This window comes from Cynocephalus volans, chromosome 5 (genome assembly GCF_027409185.1).
Source record: "Cynocephalus volans isolate mCynVol1 chromosome 5, mCynVol1.pri, whole genome shotgun sequence".
Classification (NCBI taxonomy): domain Eukaryota; kingdom Metazoa; phylum Chordata; class Mammalia; order Dermoptera; family Cynocephalidae; genus Cynocephalus; species Cynocephalus volans.
Genome location: NC_084464.1, coordinates 36,083,527 through 36,104,012, shown reverse-complemented (window position 1 = coordinate 36,104,012; position 20,486 = coordinate 36,083,527). Strand labels below are relative to the sequence as shown.

At 37.6% G+C, this 20,486-nt stretch overlaps 1 protein-coding gene across 1 annotated transcript in view; it reads left to right on the top strand.

Moving 5' to 3' along the window:
• Window positions 1-11,825, top strand: part of DCDC2 (doublecortin domain containing 2) — a 168,318-nt gene extending 156,493 nt beyond the window's left edge. The window contains exons 9-10 of the mRNA XM_063098187.1: window positions 8,157-8,459; window positions 11,721-11,825. Of these exons, the coding sequence (XP_062954257.1) occupies window positions 8,157-8,459; window positions 11,721-11,825 (408 nt within the window). The remainder of the gene's footprint in view (window positions 1-8,156; window positions 8,460-11,720) is intronic.
• Window positions 11,826-20,486: the final 8,661 nt, after the last annotated feature.

Here is a 20,486-nt window from a genome sequence, read left to right as displayed (position 1 = left end):
GGAAAATCTACTCAATAGCAATTTGTGTTCACTATTTTTATGTCATGTATAAGGAAGTCACAGTGTGACTAGAGTGTATTAAGGAAATCTTACCCAGTACTATGGGGGCACAGGTAAGGAGTGATGGCTGCCTGGGGAGCCAGGAGGTTTCATGGAAAATGTGGCTCTAACAAGGATAGGAAGAGTGTTCTGGGGAAAAGTATGAGGAGCAGCATGAGCAGTGGCATGGCAGGGGGAGTGGGCCAGAGCTCTCTTCAGTTTCCTCCATGGAGGACTGCCCTCCCTCCAGATGTCTGTCTGGGAAGGGCTGGGTTTGTCCTTCCTTCCCTGCCAGTCCTGAGGAAGCTGACTTCCCTATTTCTTTAAGGAAATGGGGGGATGGGAAAGAGAGGGAGCAGCCCCCCCCAGGGGTAGGGGGAGAAGAGAGGAGAGAGAGAAAGGGAGGGAGGGGAAAGAATATGAATGAATGTGAATGTGGGGGTGACGGTGGGGGGGAAGGTAGTCCTTGGTCGGTGTGTTAGTGTATCAGGGCCGCTGTAATCAAGTACTGCAGACTGAGGGCGGGAAACAATGAAAACTTACCGTCCGACAGTTCTGCAGGTTGGAAGTCTGAGATCAAGCTGTTGGCAGGGTTGGTTTCTTCTGAGGCCTCTGTCCTTGGCTGTCTTCTCCCTGTGTCTCACGTGGTCTTTCCTCTTTGTGTCTCTGTGTGTCTGTGTCCTAATCACCAGTCGTATTGGATTACGATCCACCTCAATGACTTCATTTTAACTTAATTACCTCTTTAAAGACTGTATCTCTAAATACAGTCACATTCTGAGATACTGGAGGTTAGGACTCAACATAGGAATTGGGGTATGGGGGACCCATTTCAGCTCAAAACAGAGAGAAAATGGGGCTTGTCTCTGATTTGATGCTGCCTAATAGATCAAAAGGATAATATTCAGGCAGCAGAGTCAGCTTTTAGAGTCTATGTCTATAAGAAATGTGATCAGTGATGAGCAGAGAGGGAAGAAGCAGAGACATGGAACCCAGCTCAGCCCACCCTGTCCCTCTGTTTTATTAGCCCATTAGTCATATATTAGTCATATAGCCTATTAGTCATAATGGGCCTTATCCAGGTTCCTGGTTACCATGGTGACAGGTTTTTAAACTATGGAGGGACACTGTCCGTCAACAGGAACTTGTGTTTGTGTATTTGTTTTTTTATGATGCCGATGAAAGACATTGTCACCACTGGCTGGGCCGGCCCGTGGCTCACTCGGTAGAGTGTGGTGCTGATAACACCAAGGCCATGGGTTCGGATCCCATATAGGGATGGCCGGTTAGCTCATTGGGTGAGCGTGGTGCTGACCACTGGTTATGTAACCTTTAGCAAGTTGCTTGACTTTTCCTCTGGCTCAGTTTCCCATTCCATACAATGGGGATACTCATGCCTGCCTACAGTTTGCGAAGGTGAAAGGAGAAACTATATGTGAAAGTGCTTTGAGAAGCATAATATGGTACCTAAGTGTCTGGCATCATTATACCTATCACTGGCTACTGCCAGCCTGTAATTCCAACCAAAGACAAAGTCACATGTTACCTAAGTGCAAATGGAAGTCATTCTTGTTTAGTAGCTCTTGCTGGCACATTTGGATGACTTTTGAAAGTGGACAAGCAGTTCAGAAACAAACCAAAAAAACTATTGGATGGTACATTTATTGTGAAAAATTTGTGCCAGGGAACTTGCAAGCACAGAATAAACATAACTAAGAGTAAGGATGATTAGTTTATGCAAATGAGACCTAACAGTCTCAATGGACCAGAAGCTGAACATTAGCCTGAATTTTAACTGCATTCATCTGTGAGGGCAAGACAATTGCTAAGTATCTTAGTATCATTTTTTTGTTTGTTTTCATGTAAATGAGATTTAGAAGAGATACTGCTCTACGTGGCCACTAGAAAATAGTTTCCTTAGGGAAACTCTGTACTAGAGTGTTTCATCAGACAACCTCTCATCTCCTTCCACTCCATGGCAAGAAGAATGGAGAGATAATAATAAACAGGTGTATAGCTTGTTTAGCTTCCAGTGGCCTTTTACATATATGATCTCATTTGGTCCTTGCTACAGTCCCATGAGGTCATTATTATCATCCTCAAATTCCGAAGGGAACTCTGAAGCCAGGTGAGGTGAATTCACTGAGGCCGAGGTGGCTGCTGTCCTTCCACCAGACCTGGCTGCCTCGTCCTGGACAGTGTACTTTGCAGTTGCCACTGGACTTCACCATTGTAGACAACACCTGCAGACACAAATCTTGTCCTGGAACTCCCCAGTGATGCTCCCAGGGCTGTACACAATTTCTTGGGCTGTATGAGAACTGGCTTTTGCTGGGAGGTGAGGCCAAGTCATGTGTGGGAGCTCTGCTTCCAATCCCGTTCACCTGGGTAAATTCTCAAGTGCCAGGGTGGGTGTTGGCACTGAGCCGTGTGAGGGTACGGGATTGCTCTTCAGTAGTTTTCTACAGTGAGAGGAGGCGTGAAGGGGTTGTGGAAGTATGCAACTTGCTCCCCTTGCCTCTTGTGTTTCTTTTATCCTAAGGACTAGCTCTCACCTGCCATGGGCACCCATCCTTGTACAGAAGGAGCGTTCCTTGCCTTCTTGGCCGGCCCTCACCATGGTGTAGATTTTATCTGTATGCGTGTGTGTATGGGTGTAAAACCCAGTGTTCCTTCTGGGGACGATTTGATTGATGTGTACACTGGAAACATCTTCAATAATTTAATGCCTGCTTCAAAGGAGATTACACCAAAAAGCACACTGCTTTTCATTTATTCATTACAGATCTGTCATAGCAGCTTGTTTCCCCCCCCTGAATTGTAGTGTCGTAATAATAAATTTTGTTCCAGACTCAGGATATTTTAAAGGATTATGAGCCTTTTAACTAATGTTACCATCGTATTTAAATTGATCAAATTGGTATTTCAGCACCATAATCTTGCATTTCTTAAAGTTGCACTAACCAGATATGGCTTCTTTTGATGACTCCTGAAATCGCTGTGCTGGGGAAGTCTAATAGAAATAATGGGATGAAAGCATAATTTGTCATGTTAGTGGTGGTGATAACAACCAGGATAACAGAACCTGAATTTAGGGCTGGGTGTCTTCTTCCTTAAAAAGAAATTAGGGTATATACTGGCCCTTTGCATTAAAAGGAGAAAAAATGTACATGTGTTTGGGAACTGGGGGTAAAGAAAGAGGTACAACTAAGAAATACAAAACTAAAAACTAAACAATAACATGCTACAATTTTGCAATTTTTAGGTATAAATCCAAATGTCAGAATAGGAAAAATAGACATTTTCCCACTTAGAAGTGTTTGCCTTAATAGACTTTAGCAAGCACTTGTAATATATTCTCAGTGAGGCAAGGACCATATCTAGATTCCTAAACAGTTACAGTAAATTATGAGTTTTTCTGTTATTATTATTATTATCATTATTTAAATTAAGAAATGAAATATAACTTTTCTTAAAAACCCCAAACAAAGTTGCTGTGACTAAGGCAAGTTTAGGCACAGTAAGGATGGAAACAATTTCTAGGAGAGTGATTTACAATTATCTAATTTAGAGATAATTTAAAAAGGAATCTGCTCTTACTAGCCATCCGCGCTGTAGTATTTCTCGGTTTTTGTCATGTACTGCTTTAAGTGCTCTGCCTGGCAGTCCTTACAATGTTCCCTCCCTAGAACACGGCAAACATCTTTGATAGAAATCCAGAAATATTTTGTTGTCAGGTCGGTAATTCTTTAAACAGTAAAAGTAATGTTGCCTACTGCAGATGTCATATTTTCTGGCCATTAACAGTACACATGAGTGCTCTTACAGTAGCGACTGGGAGAAGCAGCAACTTGTCATGATGTTTAAGGAAGGACACCAGGACTTTGGGACAAGACCGCCTTTGGTTCTGACCCTAGCCCTACTTGTGCACCTGCCTAGTGATGCTGCAGTGTGGAGCGATTGCTCATTCTCCTTATTTGTGTAATGGGCTTGAGGAATGTGCCTTGCAGGCTGTTGTGAGGATTGCCTGAAGTGATGAGTGTGTGAGGCTGAGTGTGACGTTGGGCACAGAGGGCTGCTCAGTGTTCGTGCTCCATCAGCCCTGCCTTTCTGTCCTGTTGCTCTCCACCTGCAAACTCTGTGGACACCACGATTTAGAAGTCTCTGTGGCCAGACCACCTTGAAGTGTCCCTTTCCTGACACGTGCTTGTACTGCTTTTCTCCTCCTGCCGCATTGCAACTGATTTGCTTATGCGTCTTTCCTGCCCACTGTGCACTGAGCTCTTTGATGTTGGACACTGTGGTCTTCGTCTCTGAATGCCTGGCACCCAGGGTATTGCTTAACACAAATGGATGCCCTGGGCCCAATCACTGAAGTCATGGTGACTGAGAGTCCCTCAGATGTCTCTTAGGTTCCCACAGTGATCATCTCCTCCAAGTCCTGCAGACTCCCAGGAAGGGTACTTGCTGTCTCTGGGCCTGAGACCCCCACGCCTTTCCATTGCCTCTTCTGGCATGATAGTGGGGAGCCATCCACTGTGTTTTCTGAGCTGGCTCCTTATTTTATCCCCCCTTGGAAGACCCCCTTAGTGTCTTGGGAGAGGAAGCCCCTCCACATCCTGGTGTTGGCTTCTTTCCTGCACTGCCTGGAAGCCCTTGCTTGTCAGTGATGCAGAAATGCAGTCTTTGGCTCAGGACATTTCCTCTGCTCTTGTTTTCTAAAAATTTTTATTTCTTTTGTGGTAAAATACACATAGCATAAAATTTACCGTTTTAGTTATTTTAAGTGTACATATTGTTCACTTGTCACTGCCATCCATCTCCATGACTCTTTTCATCTTGTAAAACTGAACCTCTGTACCCATTAAATAAATCTCCAGTCCCTTCTCCTCCCAGCATCTGGCAGCCACTATTCGACTTTCTGTCTATGATTTTGACTACTCCAAGTACCTCATACAACTGGAATCATACAGTATTTGCCTTTTTGTGACTGGCGTATTCCACTTAGAGTAATGTCTTTGTGATTTATCCAAATTTCTTTCTTTTTTAAGGCTGAATAACATTCTATTATATGTATATACCTCATTTTACTTGTCCATTCATCTATTGAAGGACACTTAGGTTGCTTCCATGCTTTTGCTGTTATGAATAAAGCTGCTATGAACTTGGTTGTATAAATATCTCTTCGAGACCAGCTTTTAGTTTTGGGGGGTATATACCCAGAAGTGGAATTGCTGGACCATATATCCTATGGTAATTCTATTTTTAATTTTTTGAGGAATTACCATGCTGTTTTTCATGAAGTTCAATTTGTCTATTTTTTCTTTTGCTTCCTGTGCCATCAGTGTCATATGCAAGAGATCACTGGCAAATTTAATGTCATGAAGATTTTGCCTTATGTTTTATTCTAAGAGTTTTTATAGTTTTAGGTCTTATATTTAGGTCTTTGATTCATTTTTTAAAAATGGTTTATTGTTAGTATATTACTTTTGAAGAAAGTTTATTGTTTCTTCGTTATTGTTAAAATAATGCATTCTAGTCTTAGAAGGGATTTCACAAAAAACGGTATATTCTTTTTGTGTGTGTGGCTGGCCGGTACACGGTTCTGAACCTTCGACCTTGGTGTTGAGTCTTTGATGCATTTTTGGTTAATTTTTGTATATGGTATTAGGTAAGGGTCCAACTTTATTCTTTTGCATCTGGATATCAAGTTTTCCCAGCAACATTTATTAAAAAGACTATCATTTCCCCATTGAATGGTCTTGGCACCCTTGTCAAAAATCATTTGACTATATATGTGAGGATTTATTTCTGGCCTTTCTATTCTATTCCATTGGTCTATATATCTGTCTTTATCCCAGTACCACACTGGTTTTGATTACCATAGCTTTGTACTGAGTTTTGAAATCTAGAAGTGTAAACTCCTCCAGCTTTGTTCTTCTTTTTCAAGATTGTTCTGTCTATTCAGGATTCCTTGAGATTCTGTATGAATTTTAGGATGGGTTTTTCTATTTCTGCAAAAAACGTCATTGAGAATTTGATAGGGATTGCATTAGATCTGTAGATCACTTTGGGTAGTATTGATATCTTAACAATATTAAGTATTCTGATCCATGAGCATGGGATGTTTCCATTTATTTATGTCTTCTTTAATACCTTTTAGTCATGTTTTGTAGTCTTTATTGTACAAGTCTTTTGCCTCTTTGGTTAAGTTAATTCCTAAGTATGTTATTCTTTTTGATGCCATTATAAATGGAATTGTTTTGTAATTTTCAGATTGTTCATTGTTAGTATATAGACACGCAACTGATTTTCATGTCTGATGAATTTTCATGTCTGAAGAATTTTCATCTCTGCTGTTTTGTAATGACAATGCCCATCCTTCCCTTGCCAAACTGTCCTCTCCTCCTCATGTCAGGTGTGCATGCCTCAGTACCTTGCCACATTTCTTCTCTTTGGACAGAGGGTGAGACAAGGGTTTGGTGGGGAGATGGGAAAATGTTAGTTTCTCTTTTGGAGATTGGAGATTTTTCTCACCTTTAGTCATTGAGGCCTCATACATTACAAACCAGAAAATCTTTACTAACCATTGTGGATTATATTTGATAAATCTTTTGCCTTTTCTTTTAGCATCCTCTGGCAGATCCACCACCTCCCAACCTGAGTTTCTGTCTACCGTTCGGCCTTCTGAATGACCTCACCCTGGCCATGATGCTTAGGGATAGTTAGGACTCTACACAATTTGACATTAAACGCCTACATGAAAATGTGAACAACCCAGCATTGCTGTATTATTCAATCTGCATGATGACAAACACTATGGATTTTGCAATACCTTGAGAGCAATTAGATTTTTCCTTCATTTTCATAGTGCATCTTTGGTATCATAATCAAATTTGAGGCATTATTTTGGACAAAAGATAAAAACTCTTTCTTCAAAATAATGTGTGGAATTTTATTCTGAACTTCTATTCTACTCCCCTTCATTTTTTTCTTCTTTACTTCCATAACTGAAGGCATCATGTTAACTTCTATAAGATGACTACTGAAAACCCTAGGTCTGAGATTCTAACATAGAACAACACTTAAACACTTAGTGCTTAAAAAAAACCCTGTTATTTGACTGATGGCAGTGAAGAAATATGATGGCTCCAGGGTAGTGTTATCACTATAAATGGAAAGGGATTTCAGTGTTTTATTAGAATCTGTGATATGCCAGGCAGTATGCTTGGCACTTTATATAACCTATTTCCTTTAATTCCTATGGAAGTTTTATTACATTCCCATTTTACAAATGTGGAATCTGAAACTCACAAAAGTTAGGTAGCAGTCAGTAACTGCTGGCCAGGTCTTGAACCTGGATCTTTCTCTCTCCAAAGTCTTGGATCTGGAACTTGGCCTTCTGCTCTCGTTTAAAGCAAATTTATGTGAATCCAAATAACAGTAAAAATGCTTAAGGTTAATATGATACTTCAGCATGTATTATTTTTATAGAAAGGGCATGTAGTTTCTTGGCCTTGGATCTACATGACGATCTTTTTTCTTGCTTTTTAGAGATAAGCTGTCAACTCTCCTAGGCTTTGTGTGGAAAGCTGTCCACATTCCATGGCAGAAAACTTGAGTTCACATCCTGGTGCCATCACCCTCATCCTTGGCACTGAGGATGATAATCTCTCCACCAACACCTTTTTTTCTTAGCCTCCTCCTCTGGGCCAGACACTCCAAAAGACACTGGCCAACGACCCTGTGGTTTAGTTTTCTATCTGCCATGCGGAGTATAAGTGCTGGTTCTGTAGTAACATGTTTAGTTTAAATGCTGGCTTTTCCAGTGGGACTTTGGACTAGATACTTGTCTTTCCGTGCCTTTGTTTTCTCATCTGTAAAATGGGAATAATGACCTCACATGATTGTCGTGAGGGTTAAATGAGAATATACTTGCAAAGTGTGGTATATGGTAGGTACTCAGTAAATGTAAGCACTTTATATACTGTAAAGTATGCAAATGTAAGAAAGTTTTACTTGACTGTAATGTAATAATTATTACATTGCTATAAAGTGCAATGGAAAATCTCCTTAATATGTCCCACTTTTATCTATTATTCTTTTTGGTCCATCAGAGGCCAGCAGAAATAGTAGATGAGGAAGAAGAAGGAGAGAAAGCAAGTGAGGATGCAGAACAGAAAGAAGACTTCTCAGGAATGAATGGTGAAGTTGAAGATGAAGGAGGAAGGGAGGCTACAGAAGCTACTGAGCAAGTCGAGGAGATCCTGGATCACAGTGAGGAGCAGGCAGGTCCTGCTCGTGTAAGTGGAGGTACTGATGAAGAAAATGGCGAGGAACTGGATCAGGCTAATAATGAACTTCAACCAGCAGTGGACGAGGAAAGAAAGTCTCAAGGGGCTGGCAGTGGACAGGATGAGGTATTTCTATTGCTTTTGCTTACGTATGTGCATGCATGAAGGCAAGTGTGTGTGTGCATGCGCACGTGCACTTAGGGAATTACCCAAGAACTTACGCCTTGCGTTGAAACCTCTCATGGATGAGTAGGAAAGATCGAGTACGATTTAATTCAATTCATTTGCTACTTATTTCAGTCAGATAACAAGTACTGCCATCTACCTATCTGACAGTTCCTATGCCTATCCTTCTGTCATTTACACATCCATCTATTCATCCATCTATCTATCTCCTACTTACACTTTACAAAAAATTTAAAGAGCCTTCACAGAACACGTATAATAAAAGAGAGAAATGTAAAAAATAAAAATAAGTTAAGACCAGGGAAGATCTAAGCCAGAAAAGAGTGTCAAGACCAGTGAGACCTAGACATGACGTGAAGAACACCATCTCTATTATGCATGACTTCTTTGCTATTTAGCAGTATTATAATCTAGTTTGTTTAGTCTGCTTGAAGTGGATTAATTGAATTAAGCATTCAACACACTAGCACTTGAATATGTATATAGTTCTATTTATTGTACAGCAAAGATAAAGAAATATGTGGTAAAGTTTCACCTTCTGGCCTGTAGTCCCACTGCTGGCCTTGGAGCAGGACACTTTCAAGTCCTGGTATTCTTCCATGGCACAGATGAAGTTCCATAGGATAGATTAAGTTCCACATGGATGACTATGGCCCAATCACTGCCAAGCTCAAGTTAAGTCCAACAGCATAAGAAGCAGGATGTCCTCCACAGCTGCAGGATGTCCTCCACAGTTTTCTCTCCATCTGCCCCCTTGCTGTCTGTCCTTCAGATCAAGGCCCACCTCCTTCAAGACTGCACCCTTGACGTGCACCTTGGTGCACTCATTCCTGAGACCCACTGTGATGGATGGGGTCTTCTCAATTATTCATTATTAACTTATCTGTTTTATCTTGCTTAGGGAGAGCAAGTTTAGCAATAGCAAAATACAAAATGTTCTTCAGGCCAGGTATCAATTACCAGTACAAAGTTATCTGTAATGCACTGTATGGCTTATGTAAATATTCTTAACATCTAAATGAAAACACTCAGCATGTCTCTCATTTCATCTTTTTCAAGGTGAGATAATCACAGTCCTATTCTATAAGAAATTCCCTATATGCAGTTCTACGTAGTCCTCAGTGTCATTTGTATGCCAACTGCAAGAGAGGCTTTCGTAAAATTCTTCACTGTCATAGCCTTTGATGAAAGTTTACAGCATGAAATCAAAGTGTAATTGTATGTGGGACTAGGTAGTAAGATCCAAGTATGCATTTTTCCAGTGCTCTAGTTTAATTCAGGGTATGACCTAAATAGATTTTACAGAAATGAGTGGATTGCCTGTCATTCCATTTTCCATAAATATAACTTTTACAAATAATCCTGTAATACGCAACAATGTGGATGAACCTTGAAGACCTTATCTTAAGTGAAATAAGCCAAGCAAAGAAAAATACTGAATGATCTCACTTATGTGTGAAATCTAGAAAAGTTGAGCTCATAGAAGCAGGGGCTAGGGGTCGGGGTTGGGAAGACATTGGTCAAAGGATACAAAATTTCAGTTAGACAGAAGGAATATGTTCAAGAGATCTATTGTACAATATGGTGACTATAGATAATAAGAATGTTTTGTAATCAATGTATTGAAAAACTTTTAAATGTCTAAGAAAGTCGATTTTAAGGGTTCTCACTACAATAGATGGTAAGTATGTGAGGTAATGCATATGTTAGTTAGCTTAGTTTAGCCATTTCCTAAATGTTTAAATATTTCAAAACATTATGTTGTATACCATAAATATATACAATTTTTGTCAATTAAAAAATATTAAATAATGAAGGAAAAAAATAGGCCTTTGGTAGGCATTGGGCATCAGTCAAGATCAAGTCTGTATAATTTGGCAAGGGCCTGAAGTGCAAGTGCCTTTGATATATAATGAGGGTGAATCCAGATTCTTGAGAACGCAAATGAGCAAGTGCCTGATATGTGACTAGTTAGGGATTTTAAGGACTATACAAATGCCTAAGACAGAGCAGTTATTCACAAAGAGATTTAATCTTATTTGACTCATTTCTCTCTTATAATGATGACGTATTTTATTTCCATTCTCCCTAACATGTTAGTAGATGTGTACTTTAAGCATACTGAATGCGAAAAACCAAATTTATATGAATTAGAAATTAATAATTAACTTTTACAAAAGGATTCTTTACTTATAAAATGACTAAAAGTTCAGTTTACCATGTAATATTTTGTTCTATGTAATAGTTCTTGTGCAAAGCAGGACATGATTGTAGGAAAATAGCAAGAAATACAAGACAAATACACAGTAAGCAATTAACATTTATTCAGACTGAGCTTGTGTTATATTCAAGATACTATTTGAGACACTTCACAAGTTAACCATGTGAAATAAGGCATAGCCCCAGTAGTGTTTTTAAAAAAATTTTTTAGAGCATAAATCTTGGCCTGACAACCTGCTGTTGTCACCCCCAGACTGGTGGCCCTTGGCTATGGAGTCTCCAGTATTTGGAGCAGAGTGTGAAAACCAGCTAGTTGTAATCTCACTCCGTTCAGTTCTCAGTCTAGTGGGGGAAAGACAAATTATCAATGAGACAATCTCGTTAATAACATATGAGAAGTCCACATAGCAGGAACGATGGTTGCTGTTGGAGAAATGCAGCCTCTGCATTTTGATTTTCTGTCCTACTCTTATCTGTCTGATGATACTTGGTACCGTATTCAGAAAGAATTTGTGAATTCCAGTAGAAAACTAAAATCGGAAGAGCACTAGGCATGAGCTGGATCCATGTGATGTGAGAGTAGAACTGCTGCATTTTTTTCTTTTCTTGTCTCTGAGAAGGCTAAACTGAAAGGTATAAATATGCTATTGAAAAGAAAAGCTCAAAAGGAAGTAAAGAAAAAATTGAGAAAAATAAAGCCTGCAGCACAAGAAATGAATCTGTGCCTTTAAAGCACATAGTGAATTATGGTCCCAGAAGGGTCTTCTGTGCAAGTAAAGTTTTGGGAATGGTGTGTCCACCAGGTAGTGAGAGACTAAGAAACAAACGTAAGCCAAGGAACCATTTTTAGTTGAATATTCTATATGATTAAATAGAATAATTGAGTAACATGTCTTTCTTTTTTTTTTTTTTTTTTTTTTGTAAATTTTATTACCTTTGTAAACCAAAGAGCTAAATATCTTTTGCTCTGTTTTCCTCCAGGCTGATTTAGACCCTCAAAGACCACCGAGGCCAGAAGTAAAAATCACTAGTCCGCAAGAAAATGAAAACAACGAACAAAACAAGGACTGCGCTGTTGTGGCATAGATGACTTTTATCAGCACCGCACTCTACCGAGTGAGCCACGGGCCGGCCCTAGATGACTTTTAAAAGCAGAGTATATGGATTATAAGAAAAATCAAGGGTTATCATACCTGAATAATGAGCACGTAGTTATTGCTAAGTATAATGTGACAGTATGGTTGAGTACTACCTACTGAATCTTAAAATTAGAAGACTAATGGAAAGACTAGATAACTGTTAGTAGCTACTAAAGGAGAATGACTTATTTTTATGGCATGTGTTTTGAAAAGTCATTTACAAAAATTAAATAAGAGAGACAGAGAGAATTTGCACTGAAAGAGAATTGGCCTGCCTGTCTTTGTAAGGAATAAAAAAAATAGGATCATTCCTATTGTATACTTTATTATAGATTTAGAAGCAAGATTATTAGATGGCAGCTTATTCTAAAATACTTAATCTAAGAAGTCATAGAATTTTAAGGAATTGGTAATAGGAAAGCATATACTATTTTCTTAAAGCAATAAACCTGAATGAACAAATTGCAATTTAGTTTCAGAGATAATTTGGAGATGGCAGTAGATTGAAATGTTTTCATGACTTGTTGACATTCTTTCCTCCTCCTTACCAAAATCCACCTTAAACAAACTAAAAAAGACAGTGCAAGGTATTCATTTTGGTAGGAGGAAGCATTCGTTCAGAGTGTTGGTGATTAACATCGGCGTGCTCTCCCTGAAGTGCTTTCAGGTTTTAATGCTCGTGGCTGTAATGGCACATACTCAGGGAGGAATTGTAAAGGAACACCCAGTCATCTTTCTGAGCCTGGCTGGATGGTTTGCAAATCTGGAAATCCTGTGGATTTTCACTGATCCAGCCTACCTTTACCAATAATATCCCTTTCTTCTCCCTCCTGTTAGTATGTGAGAAAACTTGATATTGACTATTCCCCAAATCAGATTTTTCCCAAACAGTTTTTTACACAAAATAAGACTATGTAATTTTAAGAAAAAAATAGGCTATATGGAGAGTTTGTTTCTGCTTTTTAACTTATTTCTATTAGTTCCCTCTTATGATATTTTTTTCCCATAGAGATATCAGCAAATATTTATTTTCCTAGCTGAATATATTTAGACTTTCAAGCAGATTCATTTCTATATAATTAGAAGCAATCTGATAGAAATTGTTGAAAGCTTTACAAAATTTTCGTAATGAAACCAGTTCCTGATTATAGCTTTGTGGACTGATTAATTTACAGTTGCCTTGTGAGGTATATATGGGGAGAAACGTAATTGCATTAGTTTTTTGAATTCTTAAGAGATGCTGCCGCTCTTCCCTAAATATAGAAATAATATATTTTTCTCATATTAAAGGATATATTTTTTAATTATGTAGAAGCTGTACATTTGAAATTTGAACTTCTAGTGCTTTCATAAAATTATTAATCTTAAGTTTAAAAGATTTTTTTTCCTTTCCAGGTCTCATAACTAACCATTTGGAACCAAAATAGATGGCAGTTATATAAAGCACTTAATAATACTATAGAAAATAGATGTATTTTCCCTAACAGCTATTTTAGTATTTTTCCACAAATAGGAAGTACAAACAGAGATTATAATGTAACAGTATTTAAAGAGATAATAACATAAGGATATATTAATCTGGGAGGATGAATTGTAAACAGGGTACTATATTTCTGGTGTAAAATCTGGATTGTGCATTCTACTAGTAGGCTTGCTTTTTCAAATGAGAAATATAAGGCACTATGGACTACAAGCAGCAATCTTGGGTTGTTAGGGAAATAGACCAACTGGTCTTTTAATGTTAAATTCCTGCACTGTTACTGGGTCTGGGGTTAATAATTTTTAAATAGTTTATAAAAATAAGGGATTAAATGTAAGAAAGTATAACTATTTCTCAAGGTGATTTTTTCTCTTTTCTCTTTCAATGAAGAGATTCTCTCTTTTCCTTCTTTAATAAAGATATTTCTCTCTCTGTTTTTTTTATCTTGTTATTTTCTTCATTATACTACAAAGCTTAGGTTTTAGGGAACTCCTTAAGAATCATTTTAATGAAGTACAACATTGATATTTTACATGAAAATCAAAGTTTGGTACTCTAAGTATACTACTAGAAGGTAATAGGCCATAATAACTGTAGCAAAAAATGAAAAAATGGGGACAGTTCTTTTCTTGTATATGCATATTTTACCACCTGTTGACAAGATATAATTGTGACCAACCTTGAGGGGGTGAATAACAACTTACTTTAAAACACTTTGCCAACATTTTATTGAAAAAAATAATAAATGAAATATATTGTCTAACCAAGGAAAAATCATTCACAGAAAATTAACATAGTGGATGTCACTTTGGAGATGATTTTAGCATAAATAATGAAATTGACCTCCCAAATGTGGCAGTTTTCTCTGTGGGAATGGTGGTCTCCATGGCAGACTGGCAGTACAAATAAAGTGACACTGACTGACAGATGTGGGGACCATTTATTTGAGTGGATGGGAGAGATCGTTAGGCTTCATGTGTTGTTTTATAGAGAGAGGGTTCTATGAAAAACTTATGTTGCTTTTATGTGATAACCAGTATAACGTTTTGAGTTGTTAGTTCTTTGTGATGTTGTATGCATAGATTTCATAGTTTTAATTTCATGAAACTACTTTAACTTAATTGTATTCTAAGACCCTTGTCGGCAACCGGCTTGTTAGTGGAGTGGAACATTAGGAGTTTTGTAGAGCAAATAAAGATTTTGACTAACTTCGTTTTAGGCTAAGGACATTTTGCCTGGCAGAGCTTCTGTTAAAGTAGCTATTGAGCACCCTTTAACTTCTAGTTATAAAATATGATGTTAGGACCATAACATTTTACTCACTATATTTCTCTGTGGCCATAGGATGACTTTTTATTTATTAAGACTTTTTATTTCTTACTTTTTTTTAGGGGGGGGAATACTAGAATGCCAGACTCATAGGGAGAGTATGATACTATCATGCCTCCTGTTTTAATCTGAAAGTGTTAATTCTTGCTATAATGTGTAAAGACAGAACCTTTTCATATATATGTGGCTCGGAGTCAGTCAATATCTCTATAGACTCACAGCTGTGAAGCTAAACTAATATGAAATTATCCATGCTAACTCTTCCAGTTTATAACTCATAAACCAATATCCTCAGAATTTTTATTAAATGATCTACCTTATATGCAAAGGATGACATTCATTCACCTAGAAAAAAAAATAATCTGTACGTTTAAAATTGTGGCTGCAGAACAGAGGAAGCCTTCTTTATCTCATTAACTAATTCTCCTAAGGAATGAACCCTTCACTTTCATTTTTTGCTCAACGAGTAGCAAAAGCAAAGTTAAAAAGTAGATTAAATGTGAACAGAAAGCATCACATCTGAATTGTTGCCAATCTGAACAGAAATATAATACATAGACATAGATATATATCAAATACGTATGCACATGCACTTGCACACTTTTAAACATTAAAAAGCCTCCTCAGGCACAATGTAATGAATAGAATAAGGCTGTTTGGGGTCAAGCTGAGAGAAGCAATACGTAAAAACATGAGAGAAAATGCTAAGAAATGATATGTATAATGGTGCTTTAAATCTTGGCTCCATAGACTTGAAGAGATGTAAATTTCTTCTCAAAATAAGGAAGCTATCAGCATTTAAATGAAAAATTTATTCTAGGGAGGGGTATTAAACAAATTTGTTATTAAAGAAAAACCCCAAACAAGACATATATATCTTGTTTTCCTGGAGCAACTACAGAGTACTGTTCTTTGTCATTAGCCTTAAGTACAATATACTTTATACTTTAGGTACAGAATATTTCATATCAACACAGGCTCTGTCCAAAGGTTACTACTGTTTGTGAATGTATGTGTGTGTGTGATTTACATGAATATGTCACGGACTCCTTTTGATAGCAGTAAGCCAGGTGCACCAAAATAGAATGAAAGACTAACTTATTGGTCCTCTAGTTTATATAATGTTTAGGCTCAGTGTGGAAGCATTTCAGCATTCTTGTGTGAAAGTCATGTCCTCCTAGAATGGAGCCATTTTTTCAAAGGTTAGTCTGTATTTCCAAGGTGATAAGCACGTAGAGGTCTTCATTATCAAATATAATTTTTATAAATACTATAACATTTTTGCTTTTTAAAAAATATCTGTGTATGAAGATGGGTCTGATTTTTGCCCTTCCCATGTGAAATTTGGATATTATTTCCTGTGAAGTTTAAGTGACGTGAATGGAGGATAAAAGAATGTCCCCATATGTTGATGAGGAAAAAAATAGCTCTTGATGAAGCATAACATCCTTTAGGAGGCAGGGAATTAGAAAAGAATTTTAAAATGTCTGGATAACCATATTATGAAATCAGGGAGTAACGAATGGAGCTCCATTGACTTAAGCCAACAATGACTTAGATTTAATCTATGAGGGGGACCAAATGAATTCTTTGTAATTTCATCAGCTTGAACCGTGTAGTTTAATTGAGTGTTTCAGTTATTGTCACAAATGTAATGACATATGGGAAGGGGAAATGATTGTAGTCAATTTTAGAAAAATCTTGGAGATAGACCGTTTTGTTTTTTATGCTTCATTGTTTTACTTGTGTCTGACATCTTCAATATGTACAGTAATAATGGGTGATTATTGATGTTGTAAGTAAAGAGTTAAGCTCATTGTTTCTTATAGGGTTTATTATGTTTAGAATGTCTCTCTGAAAGGAAAATTATTTGTTTCAATCAAATTATGAGCATTTAAGTTTTTTCTTCTGTATCAGTGCACACTTAAAAGTGCAGAAGTTACCTGTAGCTTTTGAGGAAATAGGTCTGCATTTTATATAATTAAAATATGTTTGGGTGGTTATTATTTGCTTATGATGTTGTGTTGCTAATATTTCACATTCTAATCCTTTTCATAACATTTTCACAAACACAGTGGAAATATTTTGATTGAAATCATGTAGAAATGCAGCACATTAAAAGATACTTTTCTTTCTATTTAGCATAGATATTAAACTTCATTATATAAGGAAAATTTTTTTTACAGTTTCATATTCATGTTTTTTATTTCAATAAAAATTTCAGGTGTATTTAAAAACTACTTTGTTTCTTTTATGAAATGGCTTTATAGAAACACAGGTCCAGAATTTTTATGATAAATAAAGGTATCTTTAAAAATGGAGAATAGATTATATACGTTACTCACATTTTGTGTACACATATCATAGGAATAAGTTTCCAGTTTTACAAAGAGTTTGGCTAAAATTCTGATTCAGTTTATGGACCCTTCACTATTTTAATTCTATTGAATTAAAATAATTTTGTTTTTCCCTCCATGTTAGAGAAGCAAAAACATTTAAGCACAAGGATTTTGTCTTCTTGATATGTAACAAGATACGTGTGTTTGGATCCCATGACTAAGGAGAGGGCATTAATATACCTTTTGTGCACATGACTAGTTTATCTTTGTTATTCCATAAGAATAAAAAAGTACACCTCCACCACAAAGGGGGCATCTAAATGGCCAGAATCAAATCTCTTCAGACTCTGTGGTTAACTGATATTAGAAACTTTCCACAACCAACAATGACTGTCATTTCTACAGGGTATTGTAAAATTGCTGTCATACATTTGTTATAAAGTACTATTTACGAAAATAAACATAGAGCTTTTCTGCAAGTTTCCAAGTGGTTTTTTTCTCCCCATAATGAGACTTCAGTCTATTAAATGGTAATACAGGTCTCTCAAATGCTCTCCTAGACAAACTCAATCTTCCATTGAGAAGACACATGAGGCAGGATGTCCTGTACTTCACTTTCTATTGATTTAACAAATTCATTGGTTTTGCAGTAACGAAAATGATTTTAAAATGCAAATAATAAATAAATTAAATAAATAAATAAATAAATAAATAAATAAATAAATAAATAAAATACACACTGGGTTTAAAACTAAATGAGGCAGCTGCCCTTGGTTTCATTGTATTTGTTCTTTCTCTTTCTGCCTACAGATAACTGTGAGGATTGTTTTGGTTCTCCCCTGACTCTTGGCTGCTAATTTATTGGCTTCTCTTCCACTCTCTTTCAATCCTTGAAGTCTTCCTGAGCAATCTCATTCACAGTTTTGATCGCAACAACTACCCATGTCCTGTGTCTCCCAAATCTGTGTGTCCAGACCAGGCTTCTCCCTGGGAGCTCCAGACCTGCAGGTATAACGCTTAGTTGGATATTCCATAGTAACGTCAAACTCAAATATCCTATTCTCGTGAAAACACATTTCTGTTCCTCCATTGCCCATCCTGATTAAATGAGGCCAGTCACCTACAAAACTGGAAATCTGGGAGTCATCTTAAATTATTGCTATTCTCTTCCTCTGGTTGTCGAATCAGTCATTAAGTTCCAATTGTTTTGTTTATCTGATGTTAACATAAGATTCTGAGAAGTATTACTTTATTGTTTATTAAGAGGCTTTTTCCTGATCTTGTTTGTTGGCTGTGAGGGTTCTTCTTCATGGATTCATTTGCTTATCTCGTTCTTTCTACTGGGTTGTGGACTTTTTTTGTTACTGCTTTGAAGGACTGCTTTATATATTCTCCATAACCTTTGCTGATTATATGCTTTACACATGTCTCTGCCATTTTATGGTTTTTTTCTTCTCTAAAAAAGATATCCGTCCAGAGAAGTTTTAAATATTAATGTAGTCAGATATATTAACCCTTTTCTTTATAGTTTGTGTGCTTAATTTAAAAAATCTGTCTGAACTATGAAGTCAACTGCAGAGGCTCCTCAACTTACAATCGGGTTATGTCCTGATAAACCAATCATAAACTGAAAATGTTAGGGTCAGAGTGCATTTAATACACCTAAACTGCTGAACATCATAGCTTAGCCTGGCCTACCTTATACATGCTCAGAACACCTACATGAGCCTACAGGTGGGCAAAATGATCCAACACAAAGCCTGTTTTATAATAAAGTGTTGAATATCTCATGTAATTTACTGAATACTGAAAGTGAGAAACAGAATGGTTGGTTATATGGATACTTGAAGTACAGTTTCTATGGAATGTGTATCACTTTTACACCAGTGTAAAGTTGAAAAATCATAAGTTGAGCCATCATTAAGTCAGGGACTGTCTGTATATCTTCTTTCTAATATTTCTGTTTTGCAATTTTTACATTTAGAGCTTCAACAACAAGGAATGTATTTTTATGTGTGTTATGGATTTAATTTAACTTTTTTAATATGGATAGCAAATTGTCTTAGCACTCTTTGTTGAACACTCTGTCATTCTGTTTATTCTCCATTGGTTTATAATGTCACCTTAATCATATACCAAGTTCACATGTGTTTTAGGGAAACTTTTGGCTGCTTACAATTAGAAGAAATCCAATTATGGGCTGAATTGTGTTGGACCCCACCCCCCTCACCCTCCAATTCATGTGTTGAAGCCTCAACCTCCAGTGTGACTGTATTTGGAGACAGGGCCTTTATGGAGGTAGTTAAGGTTAAGTGATATCGTAAGGGTGGGGCCCTAATTTAATATGACTGGGCCTTATTAGAAGAGGAAGAGACACCAGAGCTCTCTGTCCACCATGTGAGGACAGCCGTCTATAAGGCAGGAAGAGAGACCTCCAGAACTGTGAGAATATAAACGTCTGTTGCTTAGGCCACCCAGTCTGTGCATATGTGCATAGATGCACTTGAGAACTTTGAACATCCTCCTGTTTCCTCTGAACACTTTGGATCTTCAGAAATGATCCTCTCTTCCTTATTGGAAGATAGAAGCCCCCCTTTGCTTGAAGACTATGCAGAGGCCTTAAATGAGGGTGGATCACTTACAAGACAATGCTGACCCACCTGCAAGAAGCAGGGTGGCATGCCTAGGGTGAATCCTGAGGGCGTAGGATCAAGTGGGTAAGAATATACAGCTGGATAAGGTGGAGTTTGTCAATTTGGGGGCATGCTCTGGTGACACAAGGTTTAACTCCACAGCTAGGGTCCTGGCAGACTGTTCTAATATGCTGCTGGGATGGCTCTTGAAGATTGTGAAAAGCACTGGTCCCAATTCAATGAAGAAGAGTTGCCGGGCTATCATGGCAGACTATGGAGGGAGGGGATTAAGAGGCATATGACAGGAAAGTGTTAGGAGGGCTTGTAAACACACCGTTTATCAAGGTGATCAGTTTACTCGTGAGCACCAGCATTTTAGAGAAGGTCAGTGGTAGACTAGAAGGAGGGCTAGGAGGTGGGAGATTGCAGAACTGGGCTCTCTACCAGCAATAAAGATGATGGGATCCCAGAATAGCTCTTAACCATCAGAAGTAAAGTGGAAGTAATTATTGTTATGGAGAGCAGTATTGGAATGGCATCCAGAGAGCCCTAACTTGCAGGATCTGTAAAGATGGTTAATAGAACATGGTGTTTCTAAATGCAAGATATGTGGGTAAATGACAAGTGTATTGCTTAACATATATTATAAAATGGAGTTAAGAATGGTTGAGCAGAAGGCTGAGGTCAGCTGCCCCAATAAGCAATCAAAATCCTTTGTCTGGTTTTCAGACTGAGCTGCTTTTTAGTGTCAGAACCCATAAACTAAAGAAGCTGGGTCACCATGGAGAAGAACCCTGGTTCCCCATGGCATGGGAAGTTTAGTAATT